Here is a 15,055-nt window from a genome sequence, read left to right as displayed (position 1 = left end):
GTGTCAACCCAACTAGTATTTGCTTAGGCCATGTTTTGAAACAATGAGATAAAATGGTCTAGAATAGATCACCTCACCGAGTACATGTACCACATGTGATCATGATTCTTCAGGGCTAAATTTTAATCTGCTTGTAAAGATTGTTTAATTGATGCAATTTTATGGTACGTCGTTTTCATAGGCGAACTAGTACAGATGGTGTAAATGGGTAGCTGTGAACAATAGTCAAGACAGCATAAAGAGGCCAAAAAAATGAAAACCCAATTAAGATAGATGCTCTTGTTCTGTAATTTATGAAAAGAAATAGAAATGGCATCAGAGGATCTATTTGGTTTACTAATAAATTGCACTGCGATTTGTAGTTTTCGAACCAGTGGTATCTAATTAATGCGAGGCTAACAAATGGAGAAGTTGACGTCTCATTCTCTTCCTAAAATAGTACATTCTCTTCTGTAGTTTGCGGCTCAAAGCCTGGACCGTTATCCCTTTGGAATAATCCATTTCAGAGATCATTTAATGCTCTATTTAACGAAAGTAGAGAGGGACCATGAAGAAAGAGAGAGAGAGAGAGGCTAGGGTTTTTCTTCTTCCTTCCCCAGCTTTGTTTGCACAATGCTTCTTATTCTTCCTCTTGCTGCAAGACTCAGAGAGAGAAAAAAGAGGTTTACAGAGAGAGTGCGTCCTTTGTTTTTGCTTTGGGGGCCAACCCCACAAGAGAGAGGTTCTAGTCCTTGGACGTGTCTATAGTAGACTTGCTTAGGAGCGGGAAGCGTAGAAAGGAATTTTGGCAGTAAAAAAAATGTCAGAAGGTGCAGTGGCTGGGACCAGATCGAGACGACTCGGATCAAAGATCGCCCATCATTAAAAAATAAAAAATAGGGATGTGATATATTCACCCCCTTTTCTTCCCTTGGCCAGCCCCATATGGTGTATTTTTTATAGCCCGTTCAGACACTAAAAGGGTGGAGCAAGTAAGAAAAATGGGATAATATTTCATTTGCCTACACACACATACCCGACTACAGCGTGCGTATGTGACTCTATTCCCCCTCTCCTCTCGCGTGGAGACAAAAAGCTTACAACTCAAAAGTCTCCAAACTCTTCTTATTTTCTGACTGTTCTTCAGATCCACATTATTACCGTGTATTCAGTCAGCCCCACAACTACTCTCTCTCTCTCTCTCTCTCTCTCTCTCTCTCTATTGTACTCTTATGACGGGTATATAACTGGGTCTCATGTGTTTTACTTCCTAACCTACTACTACCATTTCCGGAAGGAACACTGGTAAATAGGCTACATTTTCCTTGCTTTTTACTCTGCTAGTGGTAGTTCTAGTAGAAGGAGAAGCATAAGTCATGGCTTGGAATAGCAATTTTACTATCTACTACGACTACGACCCTTTTCCAGGTGACTCTCTCTCTCTCTCTCTCTCTCTCTCTCTCTCTCTCTCTCTTGTATAGCACTAAAGCTTGCTAGTGATCTGGCATATAACTCGGTAGCTGTCAAGAAAATGAAAAACAGACTTCTAAGACTTGAGAACACAGGACCTAATTTCTTAGGGTTCTGTTTTCAACCACTACAGATCACATCTTGAATGTTAATATACTAGAAAAGTAAACAATCATATATAATACATTTATCTTACTTGTAAACTATATTGGAGTTTTTATTGAGTCTCCACTGACCCATTTGGGTTGCCTCAATCGCACCAACTTTAGAGTAATGTCGAGTTTTTCATTTTTAAGACTATCTCCATTGTTTTTACGTGTGTACATAAGTCTTGATTCTTAAACTTTGGCATTTTTTCTTATCAGGGATAGGGGAAACAATGGCTACAACGAGCAACACCAGCTGCAATCAGGAAAGAAAGAAAAGGTTAACGGCTGAACAGATAGAGTCATTGGAGAGTAGCTTCCAAGAGGAGATAAAGCTGGAACCAGAGAGAAAGATGAAGCTGGCTCAAGAGTTGGGTCTCCAACCTCGCCAAGTAGCTGTGTGGTTCCAAAACAGACGTGCTAGATGGAAGGCCAAGCAACTCGAATGTGTCTACGGTGCCTTGAAGCAAGAGTTTGATGTAGTCTCCAAAGAGAAGGAGAAGCTTCAAGTGGAGGTCAGAAACCATTGTTAAAACTTAAAAACAAAGACAGTTGGGGTGTAAATATGTGAAACAACCAATTACTCCAAAAGCTTCAGCTGTTAGAGTTGGGGTTATTTAATCATTTACACTTCAACAGTCCCCTCACGGTACACGTGGAATTTTAATATCAAGGAGTTATTGGTTTTGATCATACTGGTGCAATTTGAGTAGGGTCGGGTCGAGGTTTTGTTAAAAAAATAACCCAATTTTAAGGTTAGAGTTCAACCCAAATTCCTAAAAAAACACCCGAGTTGCACCCCCTAGAACCTGGTACTTCCGTGAGGCAATAGCTCTAATACCATGTCAAACAACCAATTACTCCAAAAGCTTAAGCTGTTAAGAGTTGGTGCTATTCAAACATTTATACTTCAACAAAATATCATTTCCTCTAGTATTTTAACGCTAGCAAATTCATATGAATTCTAGTATATGCATGCATGGCTTCACAGAGACACACTAATCCAACATGCACTCTAAGGGAACGTGATGAAATCAAGTAGAAATCAACTTTCATTTAGTAATATGTGCTCTATGTTCTGTTTTAGGTGATGAAACTGAAAGCCCAGCTCGAGGACAAAGTTGGGAAGCAAGGCTCGACGGAAGCGTCTGCAGACGAGACTGTTGAAAGCGTCATTGGCGGCCGTACCAGTTGTAACACCCTACAAGGACGCACTTACCACCAGATTGAGGAGTGCAACTATAATATCAACGTGGAAGATTACAACTATAATCCAACCACTCCTCCTTATTGGAGCATTTTGCCAGGTTTCCCTTAGGCGTATTTGCACCTTTGACAAGATAATTTCAGCCTTCTGTGAGTGGATTATTAGAGTTTTAAGTTGAACTATGGATGGATTGCAAGACTTGGGAGTGAAAAAGAAAGAGAGGATTGGAATTATAAGTTAAACTGATGGATGGATTGCAAGACTAGAGTTTAGTAATTTTTATCCTGTGTGTGTGTTTGTGCTCATGTTGCTTCTCTTCTGTCTTTCTTCTTCTTCTTATTCTTCTTGCATTGATTACATTTGTTTTGCAGGACATTTATATTCTATCAAATCCATCTCTAATTGTCCATATAAGGTGAGATCTAGGGTTTGATGGAAGAGAAAACAAAAAGAAATGAAACTTAAACAACACAAACCAAGTACATGAGTGATTGATATGGTGTTCCAGGTTATAAACCTACTTCCACAAGGGGTGGCAATCCCAGAGCGCGCTTCAACTAAATGTTAAGATTTCAAAGTGTTAGGACTAATTGGTATGATGAATGTTCAAATTATGGACATGCAAATGATCAAAATAGGAAATACACGGGGAACAATCGTATAAAAATAAAAGAGGAAAAATTGATACATGATATCAGAAAACTGGACAAGGAAGCCCAATTAAGCCATTATCTTAAAGATTTCTTTTTATTTGAATGGCATTATCTTAAAAAATTTCTACTTCCTCACTTATGCAGGGGACTACATGGAAATAAAATCTCGATAATATATTGCCAAAACTATCGATCTAGGGTTGCTCCCCAAGTTCAATAGCGAATTAGTATGCCCACACTTAATGGATCATGAAAGTGGACTAGAGATAACACAACTCTAGAGATCCTAGGGAATTCTAAAGACATATTTGAAGTGAGACGCTAAGTCTTTTTTTATAGAAAATGAAAAATATATGTAAGTACCCTTTCATTTGAAATAATTATCTTTTGAATAGTTAAAACAAGGGTCTTTTGACAAACCCAACCATATATACAAATAACAAGATCCATTTTGCATCATATGCAATGATACTTTGGTTTGGGCCAAAGAAGCAATGACATTTGATCACTATCAAACTGATTATAATCTTTTCCTGTTTGTGTGGATGTGACTAGAGCGCCTTCTACTTCTAATAGGTCATGAATGTGATTAAAATCATTCTCAAGGAATTCATAAGAAGTGATCTAATTTTTTTTCCGTCGGGCATAAGTAGAGACCAAAGTTCTTGAGTGATCGATCCGAAAGAATAACTCAAAAGATAAAGAAGTATCATAAATATCTCCATGCTCGTTCTAGGTTTGAAGTGCCATTTGTACAAATTAAAATCTCCTTGGAGGATTTTTTTTTTCTTCATGTGGATAGATATATGATCTATGTGGCCTTTACTTAGAAGTACATTTTTCCCATCGATGCTTTCTATATGAGAGAAAAGGATACCATGATCCTGAACTGATTGGAAATCCTAAGTTTCTCTATGATAAGTATCTAGTTGTATTAGTGTTTGCAATTAAATTTTCCGTGTAATACTAATTGATAGTTGAGTGTTGGAGGATCTCGTGAACCCATGGCTATATTATGAAATATTTTCTTTTCCAAGTGAAATCCACTATGACGGAATAAGGACGGTATTGCTTGTATTCATGGTCTTGATCAAGTAATGGCAGGGGAATTAGTAGAATTTGAAGAGCGTACCGTAGGCGTTGCTCTGAATTTGGAATCGCAAATTTTACGAACAGAAGCCCTTATTTTCATATTTGTCATTCCTTATTTCAGAATCTACTCTTTTGAAAGAAAATAAGTCTCTTGAAATTTTGAACCTCGAATTGTATCCCCATGGAAGAAATGTTTAAAAAGTCACCATAATTTGTGAGACTTTATGATACATATAAAATTAAACCACGGATCATACCAATCAAATTACTTCTTTTAAATTTTCATGGAAATAAAAACATTAGTGAAAATTAAAAAAAAGATCTTTGTATATCATCTACTTGTGTCTCTATTGGTGAAATAGTATCTCTCTCCAAAAAACATGTTTTTTCTTACCAACGCACAAAGAAAATATTTTGTTGCAAAGATTAAGCTATTACTGAACAAAGATAAATTGTAATATTAATTATAAAATAAATTATGAGAGCAATTCCGTTTTCTTTTTATAAGGGATATAAACGAATCACTTGTTTTGGTTTTTGACCCCATATTGTAAGGTGGATCTCGAAAGATATGAAAGATCTCCCTCCAAGCCTTACATACGAAGGCATAATATTGAAAATGCTCATTCAATGAGCATTCTCAATAACAGATCTCTGATCTAATCGATATTGATATACCGAGTATCTGTTGATACGGAGTATTCCAGCGATCCCAGTCCGGGGCTGTTGGAATTGGAATAGGTTCGGCAACGGATTTTCATATCTTGAAGCCTGTGTTAATTTAAAATATTTAGAGCTATTCGAGCAGGATCCATTTTCTTTGGAAATATAAGTCTAAATGAAACATCTGAAACAATCTCTGGAGATATTGCACTAAAGTGATTAAGTTTTCCGACTCATTCACACATGGATCATGACTGTGTAGAATCCATATTATGCAAGATGACATTACTTTGTTAATGCTAAAAGAGGGGTGACATAAAAAAATTCAGCCTATTTTCAATGTCATAACGTAGGTAGCACATTCATCGTTATGAGCATCTTCGTATTAACTATTAAGGTTACTGTGCATCATCACTGTCATCATCCTTGATATGTCATCACTATCATCAATAAGATAACCTATAGTCTTATCTAATGAGAACTTTGTTCCAAAATGCTGTCATGTTAACTTTCTTTTGTTAACTTTATTGATTGAATGATGGTATAACATTTTGATTACAAGGGGGACAAGTTGAATGTTGAAATAGTGTGTTCCATTTGCGACGTGATATAATCAGCCCTTTTCTTCCCCGTCCATGCACCCTCTCCAGTGTATTTATGGCTACTCATTTACACTACAAGGGTGTGGCCCATGGAAGAAAAGGGGGCGAAAATATCATCACCTATTTTTTACATTTATTTCCAACTTTCATCACATATGTCCTCAATTCGTTCAATTTTCTTGTGATTGGCACAAGGGTCTTTCTTGGTTCTCACCTTTGATCTATCTGGAGCATCCATCTATATGGCTAATACTAAATATTTATAGAAGAAGATGGTAAATCTTCGAAAAAAGATATTACCACCCCTCCTATATATCTATTCAAAAAGAAAACATGACCAATCAAACTATGCAAAACAACACAGACTTAAGGCAACATCTTTATGAACTGAACGGCTGCTTTAGCAGCATTGATGGCCGCAAGGGGTCCGAATAATTCGATTGCGTTCTTTCCTGCCTGTCCTCCGGCCATATCCGATAGACTTCGGATGACGATCACCGGAAAACCATTAGACAAGCTCGTCTGCAAAATTCGTGACGGATGCTTACTGCTTAAGTTTTAAACCATTGATCTCAATATTAAGGCCCAGTTTGTTTTGAATTTTGAAAACCAATTGTGATTCCAAAACTGATTGTTTGACTCAATTTACGTTTAATTTTGAGTGCAATAATCCGTTTTGGACTCAAAATCGGTTCTCAAAATCCAAATCAAACAAGGGCCAAAAATCAAATTAAAGTTAAAGACATAGGAGAAAACTTGCCATGGCTACAGCTGCACTTTCCATGTCAACAGAGGATACACCATAAGCCTTGAAGAGGAAGTTTCGGTATTCAGGATTATCCACAAAGATGTTGGCGGTTGAGCCTCGGAGGCCCATCACGACCTTGGGCCTTTTAGGAAGGCACACGCTCGAGTTCAAGCAGCGATCCAGACCCATATTCTAAAGTTAATTTGTGTTTCAATCAGTAAGGAGAGAAGAAAAAAGAGAAGGAAATGGAGAAAAAATGTAACACTTGCCTCCATGTTAGAGGCAAGATGGAGCCAATGCGGGGTCATTTCTGCCCACACTAGGTCTTGGGGGGTGTTGGGCTTGGTGATCACGGAATAGTATTCTTCTGGCCAATATCCGACCCGGCCCAACAAATTGATACCCTTCCCTTTGGGTAAATTGTAGTCTCCAATGTCAAAGTGGGCAGCGCTGGAATTTGTCAGCGTCCCGTTGAATTTCTGCCATTGAAAGCATGAAAACAAGCAATCAAATGAGGGTTATAAAAGGGCTAATTCAGGAATGGCCTTATACTCCGCAATGCGTTTCAGAAAACTAGGCCAATTCATAATGGAGTCTATTTCAATCAATTAGGCCCATAACACATTTAGTCCTTGTTCCTTTTGGATTTTGAGAATTGATTTTGAGCCCAAAACTGATCATTGGACTCAAAATTACGTTTAGGGTAGGCTTCAAGATGCAAACATTTTGGGCAGTGTGGCCCTTTTTTTTGGATTTCGAGAACTGATTGTGAGTACATCCAATAATCAGTTTTGGACTTTAAATCAGTTCTCTAAATCTAAGGCCGTGTTAATTTGTTTTGGAATTTCAGATTTGATCAAAAAATTTTTTTTTTTTTTGATTGGTTAGCTGGGTTAGGTGGACCCTTCCAATATAATAAAGAAAGATGATACAATAGTAACAAAACCACTGCCCAATCCTTGGAACAATGTCCAAGGAAAAGGGCAGAACCACTAGGGGTCATGATATCCTTGAATACAAACTCAAAATAAGCAAGAGAAGAAAATACACGAGTTGGATTTGTGCAGTTGGTGGGAGAGCTTGGGAGATACGTGATCGTTATTGTAGGATCCCATACTCAAACGAAGCCATGTTTACTGATCAGAATGTCTATCATCTTCTGGCTATACTTCCTTGTTCTATCTGAGTCAAAAATTGATTAATGGGCTCAAAATTAAACGTAAATTTGAGTCCAATAATCATCCTAGGAGTTTGTAGGTATGAGAGAGTCCCCTCTCTGTCTGTCTCTCCGAGTTTCTACTACTAAGTAGCACTTCTGCTATTCAATCATAGAATCGATTCCGATCAAGCAAGCAGGATATTGTGACTCAGAATCTGTTCTCAAAATGCAAAACAAACATGGCCTAACAGGCCCCAAGGAAATCTATACTGGTCCAGCATAAACTATGTGCTTAAGAATGTTAGTTGGGGTAAAAAGAGGTGAGTGGAAAGAACAGACCAGCCATTCCCAGATGCCGGTTTGAGCCACGAACTTGGGCACGGAGACATCTCCAATGGAAAGGGAACTGTTGACATTGCCTGCGATGCCGAAATGCACAATCCCGAACACATCGAACAAATCCACCATTTGTTGTGTCGTAGCCGCAGCATTCCTCTGCTTAGAAAGAAAAGTAAGTACTACTGTCATAAAATCCTAACCATCCATTCAAAGAACTTTATCATATAGCTTCCAATACTAATGTCCAATTAATAGGAGATGGGAAGTTGATTATTGAGACAAAAGAAGGTGAAAAAAATGTGTCAAAGAGTAGAAAATAAGAAAATCTGAAGTCCTATTTAGGCTTGTCAAGGGATCCGACTACAAGAGAATTAGCTGGGACACATGAGATTTGTCAGATCCGAATCACAGGGTCTCAAATCAAGTTGGATCAGGACCTGGACTAAATACATACTCCGTCCGAGCTGTCCCACTTCTTCCTCATAAAAGAGGGTATAAAGTTTGTCTTGAATACTACCCATAGACAAAAGTAGAATAGGAGGAATTCATAGGTTAGGATCCGGCCCATTAAGTTATGGAAAAAATTATCATGACCCAGACTTGGACTTGACATGAATCGGCCTCACATGCCTTTTGACGCTATTGAACATCAATGTTGACCGTTCACATTTTCTACAATGATTTTAAAGACCACAAGTTGGGAGGAGGCTTCTGATGGGACCCACTAGATGGACGGTGGGTGTCGATGATCGGACCTATCCGTCGGACAAGGGTACGGTGGTCATGAGAGCGGACCCATTTCGATTCAATATACAAAATCTTATAAAATTTAACATACCATTCCAATCCCACACCTCACATAGATGACGTTCTTGCCATGGACCTTACCCGCTCGGAATCTGCGGCCTGCAACAAAGATCAATATTTCAAGAGATCATGAATTTTCTTCCAATGATCAGAAGAAAAGAGAGAAATACTCTAAGAGAGCTAGAGATGGCACCAGAAAGATCAACAAATGGATGTCGAGCGTGAGGATGAAAGGTTCTTGTGGAGAAAAAAGCTTCTTCCTCAGGTGGGTACACAGTAATGAGACCCACATAAGGTCCATGACGATTCATCTCGCGGATCGTTGCACGAGATTTCTTGTCTATGGGTAGTGCCTCAGAATCGCATACAAGCAGCAAACTCAAGACCATCACCACCACCACCCCACGCAATTTTACTTCCTTTGCATCCATATGGTGAATGAATTAATCTTCCTCTGTTAGATGAGAAGGAGAGGATCTTTATACGACTCCCAATCAAAGCAACACTTCTTAGCGGCCTAGTTCCTATTTCGATCATCCAATAAGGACAACGGGAGAAGATAAAATGTGATAAGGGAAGGGACCACTTACCCATTACATTATTGGACAAGTTCCAGTGGCAACTATTAATTGAACATTAAAGGGGGGCGTTTATGTTTAAAAGGGGGTGTATTTATTATCATCACAGAAATTATTGGACATGTTCCAAATGGCAACAGTCCATTGACCATTACAAAGGGGCTTTTATGGTTAAAGTTCTAAAAGAGACAGAACAAGTGAAAGATACCAAAAGTTGCCTCCTGTTTTAATAAAATAAAGGGAGTTTTTCTAAGGTGAAGTTACTGGCCACCCCTTTGTAGTTTAAAAGAGTACTCATAAGTACACTAGAAGGGGCTGGCCCAGGGAAACAAGTCCTTCGAAGTGCTGTTAATATTGTATTCTCTAGTGTTCTAGTGAACACATGACGTATAGGGTAAATGCATAACTCAATTTTACGTAGGAAACAAGAGAAATTATATGGCGCCCGAGCGTGAAGTCCAGTGTTGTGCTGGGGGTACCACCCTTGATATTTGATCCAGCAGCAGCCCACTTCTTAAGAGGCTGCTGTTGGATCAAATATCAAGGGCAGTAGTTTGGACGTACTGTCTGCACTGGACTTCACGCTCAGTCACCATATAAACAAAACTCAAGTTTTAACTGTAAAAGCGTAAAACAAAACTCAAATTTTAGACTAATAAGTATTTTTACTTGGTTGGGGATTTACTATAGTAGATTTTACTCCAGCAGGTAAAAACACTTAAATCTTACAGCATTTGAGTAGAAGTTTTTGTCAATAGGTATTTTACTCTGATAGGGGTTTTTGCTGATATTTTTTTTTACCATTATAGGATTAAAACTCAGATTTTGATTTAATATGGTAAAAATTTAAAATTTACTTCGACAGTATTAAAAACACTCAAATTTTATGCCGACAGAAATTTTTACTGCGTAGGGATATATGTTGGTAAATATTTACTACACTAAATAAAAATCTCATATTTTACTATTTTACTATTTTACTACTAGAGTTAAATTTTATCCTGACATGTACCATACTTGATAGGAATTTATACCAATCAAACAGTATTAAAAAACTTAGATTTTACTCCAGTTGTGTAAAAGACAACTAAAATTTTACTACAGTAGAAAAAAAAACTCCTACCTTAATTCAAGGTATATGCTGATATGTTTTTACTACAATAAGATTAAAACTCAGATTTTGTTCTTGTGCATTTTAACTGTATTGGAAATTTATGCCGATGGATTTTTACTTCAATAGTAAAAAGATACATAATCATCAGAAATCAGAATCACACCTTTTTTCACTTTGAGATCTCCATAAAGGTATCTCAATGAATAAGTGGGCCACTGCAATTTTGCAATTAATTTATGGGAAATGATAAATTAGCCCTTTTTCTTTACATGGGACAGCCAACTGCAGTGTCCTTGGTGATCAGGCCGTTGAGTTCTTGCCACTAGAAATAAATCAGCGCCTCTATAGTCAGATACACCAGAGGTGGCTGTGCCAAGTAAAAAAAGGGGGGGCGATATATCACTTATGTAATTTTTTATACGAGTATTTATCCAAAGTGGTTTGATAATGCAATGGATGCCAAAGTGAAGCCCACCGGAGCCCATTATCCCCAAAGATTTATTCGTGCACCAAACAAAAAATAACACAATCCATGTATAAACTTATTCAAATAAGACAAAACAGTAAATGAGAAGTTAAAAAAAAAAACTCGTGTTACCTTCTAACTTCAATCTACAGATTCTACACAACTAAAGTACAAAAAACCGACTTACAAGTGCAAACAAAACCCGTTACAAAATGAAATGAAATCTAAATACAAAGCCAAAAAAAAAAAAAACAGAACAGAGAAGGACAGCAAAAGAGGTTTTGTACGTGTTTTCTTGACGTTTCTTCTCATCATGTGACTGAAGAAGTGGGGTCAAGCCTCTTGTTGTTACTATTGTTGGGGTGATGGTAATTGGGAAGTTGAAGCTCCAGCTCCTTTTGTGTCAGCAGAAGAACCATTCTCTCATTCTCCAACCTCATTTTCTCATTATCAAGCTTCAATCTTTCCATTTCCCTCTCCTTTTTTCCACTAAATTTAAGCCACTTGAATCTCTGCTTCTCTAACTCAAAACCCTGTAACTGGTACCCCACCTTCTGCTCCTCTAATTGAACTGTTTTTCTCCTCAACCACTCTCTTTGTTCCCATGGGCTCTTTGTTCTGTCCTGCATTATACTCATCACCTCGCTGCTAAGTTGCTGTAATTTCTTCTGAACTGACGGTGAAATCGAAGGCGAAGCGGACCCAGAAACCAATCTCCTCCTCTGTCTCTTGCTTGGCAAGCCTTTATCTTCCTCTTGGCCTTGACCATGTTCGTTATTCCCATCTTCAATGTCGTCTTCATCTTCGTCTTCCTCGTCTTCGTAATCATCTTCTTCATCTTCCTCCGCCTCTTCCTCCTCTTCTTCTCGCTTCCTCTCTAATGAGTGGACCTGTTGGGACAAAAAATGGTACGGTGAATGATCAAAATGGTGGAGACACAAATAGTAAAAGTAAAAAACAGAGAGTTAGAAAAATGGAAGGTATTATAGACTTGAATTTCCCTACTTATGCATCATCGTTAGAAATTTTTAAGTGGGTACATAAAATTTGGATTAGAGTAACACCAATTCCGGTTCGACTAACCAGATTTGGGTTCGAGTTGCAGTAATTTGGGTTCGAGTAAGTCAAAAGATCAGCCCCGTTTTTGAACTAATTCCAACAATCATAGAAAAATAAAGAGAATAGTAACAGAGAAGACAATCATGTTTAAAATGAGTAGTAGTATCTATATGGTGTAGGCCTATGTAGGCCAGTATTTTTCAAAAAGTACTGTACGGACAGGACCATAGGATGATCTAAACCGTCCATTTGATGCCCCCCACATCAAAAATCATTTCCATAGGATGATCCCAACCTTTGATCATCAACCCATCGATCTATAGAGGAGCTGCATATACTATAGATAAAAAAGTTGGGATCATCCTATCGAAATGATTTTTGGGGCCATCAAATAAAAGGTTTAGATCATCCTATGGTGCAGCCCCATGGTGTACTATTTTTGAAAAATATTCTACTTTTAGACCCCCACCATTTCATAAAAGAAGATTTTCTTTGAAAAAATTCAATCCAACCTGATGACATGAATCGACGGCAGGGATCTCCGATTGGTGAGCTCCAGTACTGCTATGGTAAGCACACATCTCCCGGAAAAACAAATGCTTCGAATTGAGTAATTTCCGAACCTCATCTTTCATTTTAGGAGAGAGATCCATACTATCTAAAAGACTCTGATTCTCCACCACTCTACAAGCAGTCCCTTTCCCCAAAATTTCATTAACCCTCTTATACCTCTTATTAAGATCATTAAACTTATCCTCACATTGCTGAGGAGAAACAAAGAAACCCTTATCCATCATAGCTCTAGAAACAGATTTCCACTTCCCTTTCTTCTGTAAAAGCCCACCACCACCGCCGGAAGCTTTCTTTTTATCATTCCCGTCGGCAACAACTCCGGCATCATCTCCGACGTAGTAGACTACCATAATCAGAAGCCTCACCATCCCATCCGTCCATTTCATTCTCTGCCACGGCGATAATCGCTTAACGCCGGTACTACTCGTGTCACCGGCGCCGGTTCCGGAATCGTCTCCGAACGCACCCCCGTCTTCTTCGTCGCTTATTGTTTGTTGTTGTTGTTGTTGTTGTTGTTGTTGCTGCTGCTGCTTTGATTTGTTGTTGTAAGCATACGGGTTTTGTTGTTGTTTTTGGAGTTGTGTGTGGTGGTCTGAGGGGAATGGAACCATGTGGTTAGGGTTAGGGTTTTGTTGGTGGTGGTGGTGCTGTTGGAGGGGTATTTCTAGACCAAGAATTCCGGCAGGAATTCCGGGCAACATTCCGGCCGGGAGCCCGTTAGTTTCCATGTGGGCTTTTCTATTAAAAGCATAAGGAGAAATAAGAGTGTGCGGACCTGGTTTTGTGAAAGTGGTGGTTTTGGATTGGAATAGAAATGATTTGTTGTTCTATTGCTGCTAAAACGTGGAGTCTATTTGAAAGAGAGAGAGATTGTACTGGAGAAGGAGAAATACCGGGGGTGGAGCAGTGGTTTTGAGAGTGGATGGTTTTGGTAGAAAGGTTGATGAGGGAAGATACTGCTCTTGCCCATGGTTTTGTGCGTCAACCTATCTACTAAAGTCCACAGAATCGAAGACTGTTGATTTGGATTTGACCACTCGTAAAAGGGTAGAAGAGACTGAAAAAAACCAATACAATATTTTAGGTTGCTGATATTGGCACTACAACGATTTGATAATTGCACTATCTCACCTTGTCTTTCCTTTTTAAATTGGCTTCTGAAGTCATTTTTTAGAATTGTGAATTTGTGATTACCTTTGACAGCCGGTGAAACAGTAAAAGACAAGGTGAGTTGGTGCTATTTTTAAAATATAGTAGTGCGATATTAGTGCTTTACCTCTAGATATTTGTACTGCGGTGTTTTGATTGTGAGGCGAACTCACCTTGTCCTTTTCTCAATGGGCTGCTGAGAGCTTTTTGGGATTTGTAAATTTGTCTTTTTCTCAAGGTCAGTTCGTCTCTTTGAACATGGATCAATTACCAAAGGGGGACAAAAATTAGGTGAAATTATCAACGGGGGACAAAATATGTCTTGTCATTAAAAGCTGGACAAAAATGCCCTTTTCTTAAGCAACACGTTTTGCTTTTCCCTCTTCTCTCTTCTTTCTCTCTTTTTTTTTTCACCTTTTCATTTTCAACTTTTTTTTTTTCTACATTACCGGTCATCTTCTTCATCATTTGGCCACCATTGGAGGTGGGAAAATTCAAAATTTTGAAACGTGAGTTCATTCCCATCTATCTTTCAATATCTAGGTTTTATTTTTCATTTGTTTTAGGGTTTTGCATTTCTCCGTCTCCTTCTCAATTGAGGATGAGAAAGATGAATTGTAAGGTAGAAAGAAAAAAAACGTGAAAATGAACGAGTGAAAAAAAAAAACAGGAAGTAAAAACGTGTTCATAAGGGACTTGATAAGCCCATTCAGAATTTGGTAACCCCATTTTGATATTGGATAATCCCAACCCCAGAGACTTGAAAACCCCCTTCCAAAACTCCAGTACTCTTGGGCAATTTTAAGGGACTTGATAAACCCATTCGTAAATTGGTAATCCCATTTTGATACTAGATAACCCCAATCCCAAATACTTGAAAACCCCCTTCCAAAACTCTAGTACCCTCGGCCAATTTTCAGGGACTTGATAAGCCCATTTTGAAATTGGTAACTCCATTTTGATACCTGATAACCCCAATCCTAGATACTTGAAAACCCCCTTCCAAAGTCAAAACGTGTTGTATATGCCAAAGGGTATTTTCGTCCAGCTTTTAGTGACAAGACCTCTTTTGTCCTCCGTTGATAATTTTTGAAAAGCATGGGTCCTTTTGATAATTCTGCCTAATGTTTGTCCCCCATTGGTAACATGGACCAATTACCAAATGGGGGACAAACATTAGGCAGAATGTTCAATTGTCAAATCATGACCTTTGGTCTAGGGTAGTATTAACGATTTAGCTGTTCTTTGTGG

General features: G+C 38.4%; 3 protein-coding genes across 3 annotated transcripts; 1 reads left to right on the top strand and 2 right to left on the bottom strand.

Annotated features, from left to right (window-relative positions):
• Positions 1–1,270: 1,270 nt before the first annotated feature.
• Positions 1,271–3,167, top strand: LOC143877632 (homeobox-leucine zipper protein ATHB-22-like). The gene is made up of 3 exons (XM_077379784.1): positions 1,271–1,407; positions 1,815–2,110; positions 2,683–3,167. Exons 1-3 carry the CDS (start codon positions 1,356–1,358, stop codon positions 2,911–2,913), a joined length of 579 nt encoding a protein of 192 aa, XP_077235899.1. The 5' UTR covers positions 1,271–1,355; the 3' UTR covers positions 2,914–3,167.
• A 2,888-nt stretch (positions 3,168–6,055) lies between these two features.
• Positions 6,056–9,426, bottom strand: LOC143877631 (bark storage protein A-like). Its single transcript, XM_077379783.1, has 6 exons — positions 9,059–9,426; positions 8,897–8,964; positions 8,059–8,214; positions 6,830–7,039; positions 6,573–6,752; positions 6,056–6,334 (listed from the first exon to the last, which is right to left on the bottom strand). Exons 1-6 carry the CDS (start codon positions 9,294–9,296, stop codon positions 6,179–6,181), a joined length of 1,008 nt encoding a protein of 335 aa, XP_077235898.1. The 5' UTR covers positions 9,297–9,426; the 3' UTR covers positions 6,056–6,178.
• A 1,701-nt stretch (positions 9,427–11,127) lies between these two features.
• Positions 11,128–13,596, bottom strand: LOC143877630 (sequence-specific DNA binding transcription factor). Its single transcript, XM_077379782.1, has 2 exons — positions 12,595–13,596; positions 11,128–11,913 (listed from the first exon to the last, which is right to left on the bottom strand). The coding sequence occupies exons 1-2, from the start codon at positions 13,381–13,383 to the stop codon at positions 11,335–11,337; spliced, it is 1,368 nt and encodes a 455-aa protein (XP_077235897.1). The 5' UTR covers positions 13,384–13,596; the 3' UTR covers positions 11,128–11,334.
• Between the last annotated feature and the right edge of the window lie 1,459 nt (positions 13,597–15,055).

Source organism: Tasmannia lanceolata, unplaced genomic scaffold (assembly GCF_043159265.1).
Source record: "Tasmannia lanceolata isolate RefF3 unplaced genomic scaffold, GAP_Taslan_0.1 ptg000005l, whole genome shotgun sequence".
Lineage (NCBI taxonomy): Eukaryota > Viridiplantae > Streptophyta > Magnoliopsida > Canellales > Winteraceae > Tasmannia > Tasmannia lanceolata.
The sequence above is the reverse complement of the archived record's forward strand: the minus strand, read 5'-3'. Positions and strand labels throughout refer to the sequence as shown.

What these genes read in the sequence shown, in the direction of transcription:
- LOC143877632 (XM_077379784.1), top strand. Translation starts at nt 1,356, where the DNA reads ATGGCTTGGAATAGCAATTTTACTATCTACTACGACTACGACCCTTTT. An exon ending in CGACTACGACCCTTTTCCAG is followed by an intron (nt 1,408 to 1,814) that starts GTGACTCTCTCT and finishes TTTTCTTATCAG; the next exon opens with GGATAGGGGAAACAATGGCT. An exon ending in AGGAGAAGCTTCAAGTGGAG is followed by an intron (nt 2,111 to 2,682) that starts GTCAGAAACCAT and finishes GTTCTGTTTTAG; the next exon opens with GTGATGAAACTGAAAGCCCA.
- LOC143877631 (XM_077379783.1), bottom strand. Translation starts at nt 9,296, where the DNA reads ATGGATGCAAAGGAAGTAAAATTGCGTGGGGTGGTGGTGGTGATGGTC. An exon ending in CCGGCATCTGGGAATGGCTG is followed by an intron (nt 7,040 to 8,058) that starts GTCTGTTCTTTC and finishes TTTCAATGGCAG; the next exon opens with AAATTCAACGGGACGCTGAC. An exon ending in ATCTTGCCTCTAACATGGAG is followed by an intron (nt 6,753 to 6,829) that starts GCAAGTGTTACA and finishes AATTAACTTTAG; the next exon opens with AATATGGGTCTGGATCGCTG.
- LOC143877630 (XM_077379782.1), bottom strand. Translation starts at nt 13,383, where the DNA reads ATGGAAACTAACGGGCTCCCGGCCGGAATGTTGCCCGGAATTCCTGCC. An exon ending in CCGTCGATTCATGTCATCAG is followed by an intron (nt 11,914 to 12,594) that starts GTTGGATTGAAT and finishes TTGTCCCAACAG; the next exon opens with GTCCACTCATTAGAGAGGAA.